Below are 17496 nucleotides of genomic sequence, written 5' to 3' on the forward strand. Positions count from 1 at the left end.
CTAATTTACTACCCATTTGTAAGATTTACAAACAAAAAAGCCCAATAAACTGAAAACTGCAAAATTTTTTCATTGTTTTATGGTTGTGATCTCCAGAAAAGTGCTTTAGAAAAATATCACAGAGGAATTCAAAATTGATTCTTGTAACCAAAGTTGTGATTCTAATAAACGATGAAAGTGTAGTGCATTTTATTGATTTGAATCGGTTCTTTGAAATTGGTTCTATAAAGTGGCTGATTCTAATAACCAGCTATCACTATAATTGGTACTTACTGGATCTCAACAATAGTATTCCTGCAAACTTTCTTGGCTTTAAAACAGAAAAGTGAAAAACAGAGAATTAACCTTTCTCCTTAGTGCATAAACCATACAACAAACCATTTCACTTGAAAAATTGCAAATCACATATGCTTATTCCAACAGTGAATGCAGTTGGGCTGGATTATATTCACTACAGGATGATCGAGCACCTTCAGCAGTATATTTGGAATGTCGTTCACTTGGGGAATAGCAACCCTACCCTGAAATAACTTACCCACTTGGATGAATTGAATTTAAAAAAAAAAAAAAACTACATGTAGAAAGGGATTGGGAGGTTACAGTACAGGCAGGCATAATGTTCTCATTGTACAGTGATTCTAATAAACGATGAAAGTGTAGGGCATTTTATTGATTTGAATCAGTTCTTTGAAATTGGGTCTATAAAGGAGAGCCAATGGTGTGATAAATCATTGGTCACCAATGATTTATCAAACATTTGCTTGTAGAGATAGAGAGGCCGTGATTCTATAAGGCAGTTATAATATTGCATTTAGAATACTGTGTCCAAGATGGAAACCTGAATCTGCAAAGCAGCAATAAAGGATAAAAAAGTATATAAGCAAAGTTATAATAACACTAGCCAACATGATTTTTACCTCCAAGAACTTAAATGTTGTTTTTAACCAATTTTTATGCGTAAATTTCGAAAATCACCACGATAGTTTCACATCACGTCACAGTTATTAAATATAGAGGGAGTTACATTTTTACCAAAATATGTCAGTTTCGCATAATCTAGCCAGTATGGATGATATACTGATTTATTTTAAGAGATATAAACTAATTCTCTTAATTTTAGCAATCGATTCTGGCCTTGGTTTTCTTGTGATAAACATAATCAGACTTCTACTTATGGTTCTTAAGTTCAAATTCTAATGCAACAATTTACAATTTGAAGAGAGCATACTTTGCATTTTTGATGAGGACTTTTGTAGGCTGTGCCAAGGTTTTCCAAGTATTAACTGATTGTGACATGTTCTCAGAGTTGGAAATCCATCCTCCTAACATGTTTTTTGTGTTTGTGGGACAGCCATGTGACAGAAGAACATTATGTTGTGCAGCATTGGGACGAGCGGGATGAGTTCATACTAGGAAAATGTAATGTAAAATATATTCCTTTGTGCAATCAAACAATGTTCTTCTTCCACCCCTGCACATCAAATTTGGATTGATGAAAAATTTCGTGAAGGGATTAGATAAAGAATGTAACAGATTTGCTGACTTGAAAAGTGTGTTTCCTAATTTAACATATGCCAAACCTAAGGAATTAATTTTTGTTGGACCCCAAATTAGGAAACTCCTGAAAGATGATGTGTTTGAAACCCGGTTAAAGAAGATTGAATTGGCAGCCTGGCAATCATTTAAAGCGGTAGTACATGGCTAATAGGAAACAAGAAAACTATGAAATGTTAGTGTCTAATTTACTCATGTGCTACAAAAACATGGGCTTTCGAATGTCATTGAACATTCATTTTCTTCATTCCCATTTTGAATTTTTCCCCGAAAATCTGGGAGATCTGAGTGATGAACAAGGGGAGCACTTTCATCAAGATATTTCCACAATGGAAAAGCGGTACCAAGGTCGCTGGGATCCTGTAATGATTGGAGGATTACTGCTGGTTTCTTGTGAGGGAGAGTAAATAGGAATACAAGAGAAAATCCCTTAGTAGCAAACATTTTTAAGGACAATTACAGGTATGCTGATTATATATTATTGAAACATAACTATTTAGCAATGATTTATGATATTTTTTACAAAGTTAAATAAGTTATAGAGAACGTATAATATTTTTTTTACACTTGTATTACAAACTTGAATTATACATATATTTCCCTTTATTTTAGCATTAAATGTTGGTACATCTTTTGATGTAGGTGTGATAGACTTTTTATGGGATTTTTAGAATCAGTGCATTTATTTCCTCCAGAATCACATATATTCATTGGGGAGGTATAACAAAAAATAATACTTTTTTGTTTGCTAGTGTAATTAAGCTAGAGCAAGAGTTGTCAGATGGAAATGTAAAGAGCGCAAGGCACCAAACTAGTAGGGAAAGGATAGAAAGAAAGAGAAGTATTAAAGGTGGATGAGAGGGAAAGAGGCAAAAAAAAACCTAAGTGATACATTGAATTTTAAGAAATTAAAGGCTGAATTAGAAAGCCAATTAGATGGAATGAAGCTACAAAGGACATTAATACAGGTTGACTGTCACTAATCATCCGGTGGTGCCTCCGTAGCCAGGTGGGCAGGAGCAGTAGTGCATAGCACGCGCTTCTCTTCTTGATTAGACTGGGGTTCGAGCCTGTGACCACCAAATACGGAGGATGCGGAAAGGTCAGGGAATGACCACCACATATCTCCGGAGCAATATGGCCTTAGTTACTAATGCTCCTAAAAAAAAAAAAAAAACAAGGGATGTTATCATACCTAGGGTGTCAGATTAGTGAGTTTGCCAGATCACCGGTGGTTATTTTAGCACATACAGTTTACCCAGCAGCTAACCACCTCATCCTACCTTTAACACATTGACTTAAGCTAGTTTAAGAAAAAAATTCACCAGGGGCCAAAAAATATTTAGGAAATAATTTGATTAGTAATTCTAAAATAAATCTTGTAATGTCAGTGTTGTCGTTTTTTTCGCTTAAAATATTAAAAAAAGTGGTTTTTTTTTTTATGTCACATATATGTGGCCCAGTGGGTTACTTTATTTCTTGAGAAGCCATGTCAGCCACATACGTGTGATGCTATTGCGACATACATATGAAGGTTGTTTGTGATTAGTTTATTGCATGCGCGGTGAGTGCTGAAATAAAACTAATTGCAATAAAATAAACTCTCAGATGTCACAATAAGTTTTTCAGTATTGTTAGAGATTTTGTGAAAACAACTTCATTAGCGCGCTGTATTAGCCATCATATTGTGTTGTGTTTTTGTACAAGTGTGTTGTAAAAAAAAAAAAAAAATCTAAAAAGGAATGGCTAGAAGAAAATTACTAAAATAAGACGAACTGAGAGAAATTTCTGTAATTTACAATTAAGCAGAGTTAAACTTGTCACGGACACACAGCTGTCGAGTTTTTTTTTTTCAGAAGTTCAACTTTATCTGTTATGGACAATGTACGGTGTTTGCGCTTTACACCATGAGAGGCACTTCCTTTATGCATTGGAACCGTAGCTGGGGCTAAATGTGAGCAAGTTATAATAATAAATGCAGAAAAACAAGTGGGAATGGCTTGCCAGTGTTTACGAGTTCGTGCCAACAGCTGATGCTGCAACCAACCGCCACTAAACCAGTAGTGGCAGGTTGGTGTGCCGACCTGGAAAATTTGAAATTGGATTCGCGGAAATTATGTCCAAATTAGCAGTGGAACTGGATTATAGTTGTGATTTGTAATTAATTATTCTCTTAGGTGGCAACATAACTGTCAAAATGAAATTTTTTGTAAAGAACTTCATAGAGTTAAGTTACATGGGTTGCTATCATACCTTATGACATGTGAATGAATCATGCACTACACTATGATAGTTTGACACGAAGTTGTTGAAAATGTTGGGACAACGTGAATTTCAACTTCACCACAATAATCCGACATGTAACAAATATTACATACGAAATGCAAACAAAAGCTCTCACTTCGCTCTTAAACAAAACTTGAACTAGCTCTACAATCCAGAAAGAAAGGAAGGAAAGGGCGTAGAGACAAAGGGCTAGTGTAATTCTCTGAAGAAATAGCTGATGGGACACAGTCCATGTGTTCCCTCAGCATTGTGGGGGTTTCTCTGAAGTGCTTTGATGTAATTCACCTAACTCAAACACATGCCGAATATTTCATCAAAATTTTTAGAGCAGAAAATGAGATGTTCAATGTAGTTATTTACCTAGATTCTAGTTACGCTGCAGATTATTATCTAACATAGTTTGTATGGGAACAAAAATAAAAACTTTATTGTTCCTTCATTCGACTTCACTCTTAAAAATTATACAGAAAGTATCCATATGATTTTACCAAAAAAAATTACATAAGTCCAAAGTTATGTAACACGGCCTTATGTAAGTCAGGGACCAACTTTATTTGCTTTGAACTGTTCTTTACAGGCATATTGCTAATCTTCTGAGTTGTGAATTTTTGTAAGCTTAACCTGTTGTTTGCTTTTAAGATCAAAAAATTAACCAGGGTGTTCAACTGCTCATAACTTGACAATTCATGAATATTTAATGATTCACAGTGGTGACAAGGAAGGGTTTGACAGTATGACAGTCTCATCAAATATGATGCTTGTTTATTAGTTGGTTCTGTGGTTTTCCACAAATTGTGCATCAAGTACTTCGATGCTGAACAACTTTTTTGATGTGGGTAATGTGAATAGCATATTGTTCATGTTGTTAGATTGGCACTGAACTCAGAGAGTTTCAGGACACTGTTGATGGCTGTAGTCTTTGTGGAATAATCAGAATGGCACAAAATCAGATATCCCTGCAGAATTTCAGAGAGGAGGAGAAACAAATTCCAGGAGCTAATGTTTCGTATTAACCCTGGGGGCTCACATCTAGTGAATATGGGCTTGGCACACCCGGGGTCCTGAGCTGGATATCATCATTCTTCTCTTTCTTGGTGATTGCCTTCTACTTTTGACTCTCTCTCTCTCTCTCTCTCTCTCTCTCTCTCTCTCTCTCTCTCTCTCTCTCTCTCTCTCTCTCTCTCTCAGGGTTACTCCTCGGGAACTTTTTTTTTTTCCTGGTGCAGCATAAGCCTCAGGCTTCCTTGCATCATATGGATATTAATAATAATAGTATGGCGTGAGGCATTCACCTACTAGGAGTCCTGTCTAGCAGGGGATCAAGTCTGCTGAATCATGAAGCAAGAGTTAAACTGTAATGTTACTGCTTTGAGAAGTTTATCCAGTTCAGTGGCATTCAGGGCTGACTGCTATTAGTTCCAGAAATTGAGACTAGTAAAGGAGAAAAATCTGAGCTATGAAGGTAGATTAAGGCTCCATCTGAGGATAAGGATGCTTGGTTCAAGATTTTATTGGTGCAGGAAGACTTGGTGGGGATGTGGTGCTTATTGCATTAGAGACCAGGTGACCTTATTGCATTAGAGACTCCGTCAGAGGGTATTCCACTTCTGGGATAATGCAAGAGTGTTGATACCAGCATCTTCTGTAAACTGCAGTTGCATAAGTACTGAGGGCAAGGTAGTTATCTTTTGTGTCTGTGATGTTTCAGTCTAGAGTGTGGATTAATTCCAGCAGTTCAACTCTCAGATACAGATAGGCATTGCAAGAGTGCACAGTGAGATCACAACCTTCCACCTACCTGGACTCTCAGAGGGCATCATTTACTAGTCCAAAGTCCTATGGCCATTTCTTGAACGAGCTATGGCTAGTTAGTAAAGAGATTGTGTGTACAAATGTACACAGTCTCTTTACTAACATTGTGTACAGAACATCGCTTTTTGAGCTATACATACAAAATGGAGAGATTTGTTATGCCACCCTTAGTGAAGTCATTTCAGTATGATTGCCCGAGGACAACCAGATCTTGCCCATTTTCTTGCTTGGTGTTGGTGCGGGCTTTTATTCCTAGCAGTTCAACCTGGTTCTTGCAGATACTGTGGGGAGTCCAGCAAAGACAGGATGTTTAGGTCTAGAGGAAGACAGCCAGTGATTATGTGGAGGGCAGCGGTCAACATGGCTCTGCGTGCACACACACACACACACACACACACACACACACACACACACACACACACACACACACACACACACACACACACACACACACACACACACACACACACACAGGTCATTTGGAGTAGCATTTTTGAAGGACCAGAATTTGTTCCTTGATGATTGTCATCCAGTGATATCATGCAGTAGCACTGCACATTTGGAATGAAAACAGCTGAGTACAGCTGAAGAAGAATATGGCTCTTGAGACCCCAGTCTTTGTAGGTAAAACAGGTACATATTTATATATAGACATTGTGCAACCATCTATTCTGGCCTTCTGGAGCCTAGCCATTATATGGTGTCAAATACTTCCTTGAAATCTATAAGCAGAGCCAAGTAATAGGAAGCACTTGACTCTTCTGCCAGCTGAAGCATTTTTTGCAACACAACTTTTGTAGAGCAGTCTGGTCTAAAACCATATTGAAGAAGAGTAGCAAGGCTTTTGCTCTCAAAGACAGATTGAAATCTGGAGAGGAGTAATCTTTCAAATACCTTCCCAAGTATTGATAACAGAGCAATTGGACAGTAGGCTCTTGCAATGCCAGTGAAACAAGTTGGATCCTGGGGTATCCAACTTGAATGCTTCCATCGCAATGGAAACGCATAAATACCCAAGCAGGTCTTGAAAAACTGTATTAGTAGTAGGGGGAGCGGTGGACCAAAGGCACTTGACTGACACTTCCTCAATGAAATCCAGGCCGGCAGCTTTCACATTCTTTATTTTGCTGATAACTACAGCTACTTCCTTTTCAGTGAAGGTTCTGTATCTGATGGGTGGTAGCACTGATTTCCTACAGTGATGGCTTTGTACACTTTTGTATTCAAGACAGAGTTGTCCTGATAAATAAGGTCATCGAGAATTTTATTTATTCCTTCCTTCCAAGATGCAGAACCTTTTGTGTGTATGGTGCTGATAAAATTGGTTAACACTAATTTGTGAACTAAAACCCACATGTTTCTTTGCCCTGAGGACCTGCCAGGAGTTTTTCTTTGCATGGTATATCTTGTTGGTATATTCTGTTGTATTGCAGTGAATCTAGCTTTATACCAGTCAGCAACCTGTGGTGAATGGGTCCTATGCATCGTTTGGAGTTCTTTGCATATATATTTGCATGGAGGCTTGCAAGCTCCTGTGACCACCAGGGGCTGACCTTGGATTCTTTGTGCATTTCTTCACAGAGACACATAATGCCTTGTAAATCAGGTTGTGGAGAAAGATTTTTCTATTGACTGTTCCTGTTTTGGTAGAATTTTGCAGACCTTGGAGAGCTTCTTGGGTGATATCGTCAAAAATTTCTCACTTTGCTGTCTTCACAGAGAATCTGGAGGTGTCATATACAGATGTAAAACTGGGGAAATGCTGCTGTCATTGTAAGTGATGAATCTATGGTCTCTGGTAGCAGTAGTGTTGTTTACCTGCCAAATTCTGGGGCACCTCCATAGCCAGGTGGGCAGGAGCAGCAAGAAGCATGTGCATAGCATACGCTTCTTGATTAGACTGGGGTTCAAGCCCGTGACCACCAAATACGGAGGATCTGGAAAGGTCAGGGAATGACCACCGCATATCCCTGGAGCAATGTGGCCTTAGTTACTAATGCTCCTAAAAACCAAATAACAACAACAACAATTAAATTCTGAGAGTTTAGATCTCTTGTATAGCACAACAGTTTGCACCAATTTCAGTAATTGGTCCTTTGGCAGTTTTCCTTATATTCCAATAATTTCAGTTGGGTAGGTATGGAGGATGCCTGGAGAACATCTGCTATCATAGTGTATTGTGCAAAACAGTGAGGTTCTGAGGAGGTGAGTTCTTTGATGGTTGTGTGTTGTGGCAGGGGGGGGGGGGGCCATGAATGCCAAAAACCCTTAATTCAGCACTTTTCTTTTTGTCTTTACCAGACCTTTCATATTTCTACCACTTTTTAAAGTATATATATTTCCTTCTCTTTATTATCTCAAAATATAATAACAATAATAATTCATCCATATTTGCGCATTCCAGATTAAGGTAACAATTATGATTGAAACATGTTAAAAAATATTTTTTACCTATTTATAATGCAATGTTTATTAAATTTTATTAATAAATACTGCATCTATTGTTTTTATTAAATATTAAATGTAATATTTAAAATTTATATGTTTAATAGGAAGCTGAAAGAAAAGCCAGAGAAAATGAAAGGCGGCAGCAAAACATTGAAATGAAAAGGAAGGAACTTCTGGAGAATGATGTGGCTGATATTTCTTCTGACCAAAGTAGTGTAACTTCATCTGCAGATGGTACCTCCAGTAATGAACATCTTGTGTACAGAAAAATAGGTAGTGCAGAACTTCAAAATGATGATGCTCAGAGTACAGTGAGTTTAGGTAAAGTGGGATTAATCCTTGGTGAAAATGATAATGTTAGTATTGATTCTAGAAGCTCTAGTATGGCTTCAAGTGAAGTTCAACATACTGTAAACACCTCAGTTGGACATACACATCTACATCAGACACAGAGAGGTAATAATATAATTTGCTCAGAACCTGATGTTGTAGCGAGTACAAAAACAGATCGCTCAGCTGATGTTCCGCTACCCCCTATAGCTCCACCAAGGAAAAATCGTAAGAAGAAGCCACCTTCAGATTTGGAATCTGGTGAGGTAAGGTTTTTAATAGTATTAATATTTGATACTGATGCATTATTAACCACCCAGCTAGCCATAATTTTACATAATGTAAAAAGTTTGATGTTTAAATTTGGTCTCTGGTTTTGATATTGTCAAGTGATTTTGACATCAAACTTTTATGGTTACGTCCATGCTGCAATGTTAAAAGTCTAATTTTGTGAAAAATCAGTACGCAATTTTCATAGAACTAAGCACACATTTTATATTAGTTTGGTTAACATGTTGTAATTTATTGATATAATGGTAAATTAAATTTAAGTTCATGGAATTGTATGTTGTTTAGAATGTTTGTGTTTGATAATGTTTATGTTTATATTATTAGAGCCTTATTGTATCTCTCTCTGTCAAAAATAAAACAAAATAATCTAAGCATACAGTAAGTTGTCAAAAACCTGACATTATTCCTTTATCTTAAGTTTATGTTATTTAAATTTCATACTGGGCTTTTTGCCTTCACTTTTTTTTTTTTTTAATTCAAACTTTCATTCAATTTTACAGGATTTAATCAGCATATTTAAAATTTGCTGATTTGTCCATAATTGTCCATTAGATTAAGACACAAAGAATTGGAAGAGACGGAACGGCTGTTATCTGTTTGGATAGAAAATCAAACAAAAAACAAGTTTGCTTACGATAGAAGCACAAGCAGTAGCAATATTTTATTACATAATAGTCGTAATAAAATACAAAAAGTATTTTATTACGATTATTTATTGTGTTTGGTAATGTTTTGGTTACAAATGTGTATTCAATCTTGGGTGGTTGGCACCTAACCCTATTTTTCCCATAGGGCGTGTTGTTTATATTGCACGATTTTGCATTGCACGAGGGTTTCTAGGAACACAACTATCGTGCTATACGAGGACTGACTGTAGTACTTAGTACCGTGCATGGGTTGAAGGAGAAGTATGGGGGGAGGGGGATGCCAGAAACTTTGCTCTAGAGACTAAACATGGGTTTCACCACTTCAAGCCTCCAATAAGCAAAGTGGTGGTATTTCACCGGTTGATGAAAGTCGTCTACCACCTGAACTTAAGTACTTTTTGATAAATCTGTATGGGATTCTGTTTTGACTATTGTTGCATATTCTTATTGCTTGTGAAGTAATTATATTTTGCTGTATTTTGATTAGTATATCGAGCTCAAATTGCTAAGGTGTATTATTTCAAAGTTATAATCTTCTCTCTTATCGTATATTCCTATTTCTACCTGGTTATTCTCCTTCATTTTTATTTTGAGGTCTAAAAACATTACTTTTATGTTGTTATCTATGTTTGTTTTTGTTAAAGTGAGATCATTGGGATAGATATCCTATTTGATCTCTTCTAGGTTGCTGTCAACAAAAATCATGTCTTCTATATATCTGTATGTCTTTATTTGGTTGCTGTTCTTTATACTGTATTCTTTTTTGTAATGATGTAGGTTAAGGTTTGCTGCCAGTACTGAGAATTTGGATCCCATAGGGACCCCTATTACCTGTTTATATATATATATATCTCTCTGCCTTCATATATGTAGTTGTATATACTGCCCATTGGCTTTCATTTATTTTTAATTTTTCTTTGTAATCTTCAAAGTATGTTGTGTCCAATACTATTTTGAGCTTATCTAATGGGATGGCAATGAATAGGTTGACAAATTCATACGTTTCTATTTTGGCGATATTAGGATGGTCTTTGATATATTTTAACACTTCGATGTTACTATTTATTATCCCTGTTTCGTCGATGTCCATATACAATTGTTTTAGCATTTTTTTTTTTTTTTCAAACTTATTGGCGATTACACTGGTGTAGCAATTTCTGCCACTGGTAATGTATCTGAAACTAACTGGAGTTTTGTGAAATTTTAGTATCATATATAAGAACAGTATATTAGTATTGTCTATTCTTGTATTTAATTTTTTGTGTAGTGCCAGTATTTTGTTAACTGTGCATGTTGTGTTGTTGCTGATCCTTTTGTATGTGTTGCCTTTTTGTAATTTCATCTTTAAGTATTTCCTCGTAAATTTTTTTACAAATGATGGCAAAGTTATCGATGGTTTTATCTACACTCATAATTATAAATTTATTTTGTAGTTCTTTAATCTGCCTTTTTATGTTTGTATTATTAACTATTGTAGTTTGTTCATGTTTGGTGCTTTTGATGAGGTTTGTGCTATCATCCAGTACGCTCCTTATCTAGACGTTAAATTCTTTTATAGGTGTTTCATATTTCAGAGATAATTTGTAACCAAATTGCATCAGATCACAGTATATCTCTTTTCTAACTTTTTTAAAATTATTCTTGTAGTTAGGCTTAAATTTAAAACCATGTTTCATAAGGTTTCTTAATTCTTCATTTTCTATAATTTCTAGATCGCCTGTAATAGCGTGTCTGTGGTCTGTATTTTATGAACCTTTTGTATCTGGTTTCGCAGCAGTAACAATTTTGTGCTGTTTCTAAGTCTTTAGTTATGGCTTTATAATTACAAATACTTAATCCTATGGTTGGCTGGAAGCTAAATCTAGGAATAATGGCTGTTATCAGTTTTAAAGGCAATAATAAGTTATGGTATTTTTGAAATATATTCATCCAGTAACTCAGTTAAACCTTTTGTCTAGATACTTAATCCTACAATATTCTATGTTTTGTGTTAAATTTTCTGTTTTTAAGTTTGTATTTAAGCCATTAGCTTATGTGTTCTCCCTCCATTTTTGCTGTTATCTACCAAAAAAGTGTAACATAAAATAGGGATAAATAAAGTATTATTATTATTATTTACCTATATATGTTATGAGTTTTATTAGATGTTCATTCTTAACTTTAAATGTGTTAGTAAATTTTATTAGAGCTTTTAGTATGCTATTTTTGAGGCTAAATACAGTGAAACTTCTCCTAACGGACACCTCTTGTTAACGGACATCTCTCTACAACGGACATTTTCAAATTCCCCAACTTACCTCTATTGGTTTTAACGTGTTTGCAGCTTCTATCTAGCGGACATTCTCTGTAACGGACGTGAACAGGCAATCTGCACTGTTTCGTTTAGATTAGCACTTAATTTGATCTCCCCACTACGGACAGCGAGCGAGCTCACGGCCCCTTTTCTAGGAACTTTTCTTCCACGTATTGCCTCAATCGTGTGTTTATTTTCTATTTCCGATTCTCTGAATTTTATCAAGGTTTACGTCGCGGTTCTAAACCCTTTTTCAAGAATTTTAAGGCACGTGTGAAACTTCTGATGAATTCGGTGTGTGCAGGGGAGGGGGTGAATATGGTCAGCCTTTCGTCTTTTCTGTTTCAGTTTTCAATTTTGTTCGGTGTCATGTGAAGTGCACAATGTCTTCTCGTAAACATTTAACTTTAAAAGATAAAGTCGAACTCATTAATGCGTATGATCGGCAAAAAATTAGTGTTCGCAATCTCGCTGCAAAATTCAAAATCGCGAAGACACATGTAAGTGACATCCTAAAGAAAAAAAATGAACTGCTCAAACAATTTTGGCAACACGGAAACGATCAGGTTCAAAAATCATTCCCGAAAACTGTTGGACTTCAAATTGACAGTGTTACGTATGAGTGGTTTTGTCGCGAACGTGCTAAAAAAATTCCCATTAATGGGCCTATTATTAGGGAAAAGGCTTTGGAGGTTGCGAAATCTATGGGAGTAAATGAGTTCAAAGCTTCTGTGGGATGGCTAGACAAGTTTAAAACTCGGCATAAAATTTCTTGGAAAACCATAAGTGGTGAAGGTGGATCTGTTGATACTGGGGTTGTAACAGAGTGGACCGTCAAATTGGAAGATTTATGTCGTGATTTTGAAGCTAAGGGTATTTACAACTGTGACGAAACAGGGTTGTTTTTTAAAGCTCTTCCTGAAAAAACAATGAGTCCAAAAAACGAAAAGTGCCAGGGCGGAAAAATTTCTAAGGAACGCTTGACTGTACTATTGTGTACAAATATGCTGGGAGACTTTGAACAACCTCTTGTTATAGGAAAACCACAAAATCCTCGTTGTTTCAAGGGCATAAAGTTGAATCTTTTGAATGTTGACTGCAAGTCTAATAAAAAAGCGTGGATGACACAAGATATCATGAGCGAATGGATAAGTCACTTTAACCAAAACATGATTCGTCAAAACAGAAAAATTATTCTTTTCATGAATAATGCTGCATCTCACCCGCACATTGAATTGTCCAACATTCAAATCGTTTTTCTGCCACCAAACACATCTGCAGAGTGTCAGCCCTTGGATCAAGGGATAATAAAAAAATTTAAACTTCATTACACAAAACGTGTTTTAAGACATCTCACTGCAAACATGAACGATGTAACATGTGCGAGTGACCTTGCAAAGAAAATCAGCATCCTAGATGCGATTCAATGGATTTCCTCTTCAGTAAACACAATTAGAAAACAAACTGTCGTGAACTGTTTTGTAAAGTCTGGCTTCTCAAACGCAAAAATTGAAGTTGTGAACAACAATGTGGAGCACCAAGAAGAACAAGAACTTCAACATCTATTGATAATGTACGATACTTCATCTATAAGTGACCCTGGCTACAAAGATATAGACTCGAACCTCACTACAGAAGATGGTGCTCTAGATATCAACGACATTATCATCTATATTTTTCAAGAAGTTCCTCATGAGGAAGAAGAAATGGAAGGAGGTTATTCTGTCGAAGAACATATTAACGACGAACCACCGATGAAAATAGAAGAAGCGCTCATACAAATCAATCGTTTAAAAATGTTTTTTGCCGCTGAAGAAGATACTGAAGGACTTTCGATGGTTTCTTCAATCCAAAAAAATGTTGAAAACAAAATTATCAGCCGGAAGAAGGTGCAGAAGAAAATAAATGATTACTGTATGTATTTTTCTTAAGATAAAGTCATAATATGCATAGCACAGTTGTATGTATATTATTTACAAAAATATTGTTCAAAATCTGTATATATTTTAATTTAATTTTACATTAAATGTTTAACGATTTTTCTTTCTGTTTTTTTTTTTTTTTCTCCCTCAGACTTCTTGTTAGTGGACACTTCTCTCTAACGGACACATTTTCGTTCCCCATGGCTGTCAGTTAAAGGGAAGTTTCACTGTACTTGTGTTTTCATTGATTTGATATGAATCATTTCTTGGTCCCATCTGAAAGCATTTTGCTAAAATCTGCAAATCTGTTTTTCTTTTTCCCATTGCCTCATTTTCTTTGCAACCTGTTCTGTCGATTTCTTAACATGTTCACACTGTTTAAGATATTTACTGTGCACCTGGATGTAGTCATTTGGCCATTGCTCACTATGTGTTTTTTTTTTTTTTTTTTATCAGGTTATTCAGTCCGTATGGATACAGGGTTTTCTGTATTAACATATAGATTTCTTCTAATATTTCTCTCTGCCTGCCTGATTCGATAATCGCTAAAATCTATTTAACTGTTTATCTATTTATCTATGCTTGCATCATTGTTGTTGTTGTTTTGGTTTTTAGGAGCATTAGCAACTAAGTCCATATTGCTCCAGGAATATGCGGTGGTCATTCCTGATCTTTCTGCATCCTCCGTATTTGGTGGTGACGGGCTCGAAACCCGGTCTAATCAAGAATCGTGTGCTACGCACAGCTGCTCCTTTCAACCTGGCTACGGAGGCACCTTGCTTGCATCGTTAAATTCGTGGATGTGGAAGTGCTTAAGCTCCACATCTGTTTCAGATTTTCTGCGATTGCTATCTGATCTGTGTTCATTCATTCTTATGCGTAGTGGATTTTGCGTTAGTCCAGCGTATTGCACCTCACACAGTTTAACTTATAACGACATAAGTATAAGTGTATACATTAATGTTAAATAGAATTTTAATTTAAAATATAATTATAAGATTTTGGTAATGCAGACAACCACTTTTGAATGCAGAAACTTACTATGTCCACGGCCATTACTAACACTGGAAATTCTTCAGTCATATACTTTTTACTTTCCTACAAATAAAAGGTGCCTCTGTAGCCAGGTGGGAAGGAGCAGCAGTGTGTAGCACACGCTTCTTGATTAGACCGGGGTTCGAGCCCGTCACCACCAAATACGGAGGATGCGGAAAGGTCAGGGAATGACCACCGCATATCCCGGAGCAATATGGCCTTAGTTGCTAATGCTCTAAAAACCAAATAACAACAACAACCTACAACTAAAATTCTTCCACACTGAGCTATTAGTGCAATATTAGAGCAGGAGCATCTATTTCTATCCTAATTACCTTCCTAACCTTGCCTCCCATTAGCTAAACAGCCAGACAATGACATTTAACTATAATACATAATATTTATATATATACACTGAGTGATCACTGAATTATGACCACTCCTATGAAAACTGAATGCGACCCGCTGACCACGTGAGGTACGAGAGTGCAGAGTTAGTCAACCTATGTAGCATAGATAAGGTGTCAATGGTTCAGTAGGTAATAAAATTCCGAGCATGATGGGTAAAGGGAAGGATTTATCGGACTTTGATAAAGGACAGATTGTGGATGCTTGACGAGCCGGTGCCTTAATTTCCCAAATGGCTGAACTGGTAGGGTGTTTCAGAGCCACCGTAGTTAGCGTACCAGGACTGGCATCAAAATGGTCAAACATGACCTGACGGCAAAAGTGCAAAGGTCACTGAAAGGTTAACGTTAGAGGTGAGCGCCGGGTGCGACAACTCTAACAGGTGAACAGGCGCAGCACTGTTGAAGAGTTGATTACCCAGTACAACGTGGGCCAACCCGGAACAATATCTGGCATGATCATGCATCACACGCTCACACATATGGGCTATACCATCAGACGACCCCTATGGCATCATCTCCTACCAAGGTTCATTGGACTTGCCTGGTGCAAATAGCATGCAAGTTGGACGTTAGAAGACTGGAAGAAGGTGTGCTGGTTGGATGAGTCACATTATTTTCTCCACACTGTGGATGGTCATGTACGGATTTGGCGTCAACAACATGAGGCTCTTCATCCATTATGCATGGTTTCAAAAGTGCAGACCGGTGGAGGCGGATGTATGGTGTGGGGCATGTTTCACTAACAGGAACTTGGACCCCTGGTGCATGTGGAACAATATATCGGTTGTCTCCGCTATTGTCAACTGCTTGCTGACTGTGTACACCCCACTATGTTACCCTTTTTCTGAATGGTGATGGTGTCTTCCAAGATGACAGTGCGCCGTGCCATTGGGCACTTGTTGTGCAGGAATGGTTTGAGGAACACAGTTCTTACTTCCAGCATATTGATTGTCCTCCGAATTCCCCTTATATCAATCCCATAGAGCACTTGTGGGACACTATGGAAAGGCATATCAGGTGTTTGGATACACCAATCACCTTCCCAATGCTTCCAACATCTTGAATCAAAGCTAAGTCGGATAGCTGCTGTACAGAGGGCAAAAGAAGGACCTATGGTATTAGATAGGCGGTCATAATTCGTTGATTACTCTCTCTCTCTCTGTTTAATGGGTTGTAATTATTAATATATTAATGAACTAATTAATAATCTGTATTTATGGGCTAATGCACTTGCGGTGGCAATGGATGCATTACGTCCATAATGTGTTGCATATAGTATTTTTATAATATTAAGGAGAAGATTTTAGTAAGATAATCATATTAAGATATATATCTCGATGGATTTATGGAAAATGTATAGGATAATACACTGGTGTGCAAAACTTAAGGACCAACACTATTTCTAAAGGTTACAACCACAAAATTTTTACTTAATGTACTGTTTACTGATAGAGTAGATTCAGTCTCAGCAGCAATTCTGGATGTCAGATAATCTGGCAAGAGGTTTGCACACGGTATCACCCCGCAAACATCACTAAGGGGGATCGATATGACGGTCGAAGTGTTCTTGTCTGGGGAGCAGTTATCTTGAATGGGTGTACACAACTTCAGATATGGGAAGGCAGTATTGTAACCGGTGCATGCTACTGTACTGAGGTAATTCTTCTCTATGTGCATCTGTTTCGAGGTGCCATTGGCCCCGAGTTCGTGTTTATGGATGATAATGCCACACTCCATCGCACTGCAGCTGTGATATGCTTTTGAAAAGTGAGGACACTGTTCGTTCCACTGAATTAAATCCCATCGAACACATATGGGACGCTCTGGGGAGATGCCTAGTGGCACATCCACACCCACCAGAAAATGTTCTCCAGCTGAAGGTGGCACTGACATAGGAATGGACGATGTTATCACAAGAACTTATCAACAACATTGTTCTAAGTATAGACAGGCAGTGCAGAGCCTGCATCAACATTAGGGGTGGCTATATCTCCTACTGAGGACCACCTCTTCCCTTTGTTCTATCTTTGGCAGTGATGCATCTGTACCATGGCAGTCAGTGCTATGTTGCCATTTTTGATAAAGTCCCTCTGTATCATTTTGTTTCCGTCGGTGTGTCGATGTTGTTTCCTTCGTCATTTCTGTACCTTACGAGGTTCCTTTGGTATGCTTTCCCATATCTAGGCCACTCCTATGAGAAGCTACGGTCCTTAAATTTTGCACACCGGTGTATAATGTACAAAAGTTAGTATATAAAAGGATAATATATTTAAATGAGTAAGAAATTATCTCAATCTTTTGCATAGAATGCTTCCATTCAATGCTCTCCAGATGTAAAATGAATAAAATAAATGGATAAAATAATTTTAATGAATTCTTTCACTCATAGAGACATGACCGATTCAATGCACAATGGAATCGAAAGCCCCAATCTGACCCCAGAATACATCAAACCAACTCAGCAAGAC

General features: G+C 37.1%; 1 protein-coding gene across 2 annotated transcripts in view; it reads left to right on the plus strand.

The window, feature by feature from the left end:
• The window catches only part of LOC150084235 (WD repeat-containing protein 44), a 380944-nt gene that overhangs the window by 55262 nt on the left and 308186 nt on the right, over window positions 1-17496 (plus strand). For both annotated transcript variants that reach the window (XM_090375960.1, XM_090375961.1), the window contains exon 4: window positions 8205-8696. In XM_090375960.1, coding sequence (XP_090232086.1) covers window positions 8205-8696 — 492 coding nt within the window. The remainder of the gene's footprint in view (window positions 1-8204; window positions 8697-17496) is intronic.

This window comes from Mastigoproctus giganteus, chromosome 6 (assembly GCF_048544385.1).
Source record: "Mastigoproctus giganteus isolate SK-2022 chromosome 6, ASM4854438v1, whole genome shotgun sequence".
NCBI classification, from domain to species: Eukaryota; Metazoa; Arthropoda; class Arachnida; order Uropygi; family Thelyphonidae; genus Mastigoproctus; species Mastigoproctus giganteus.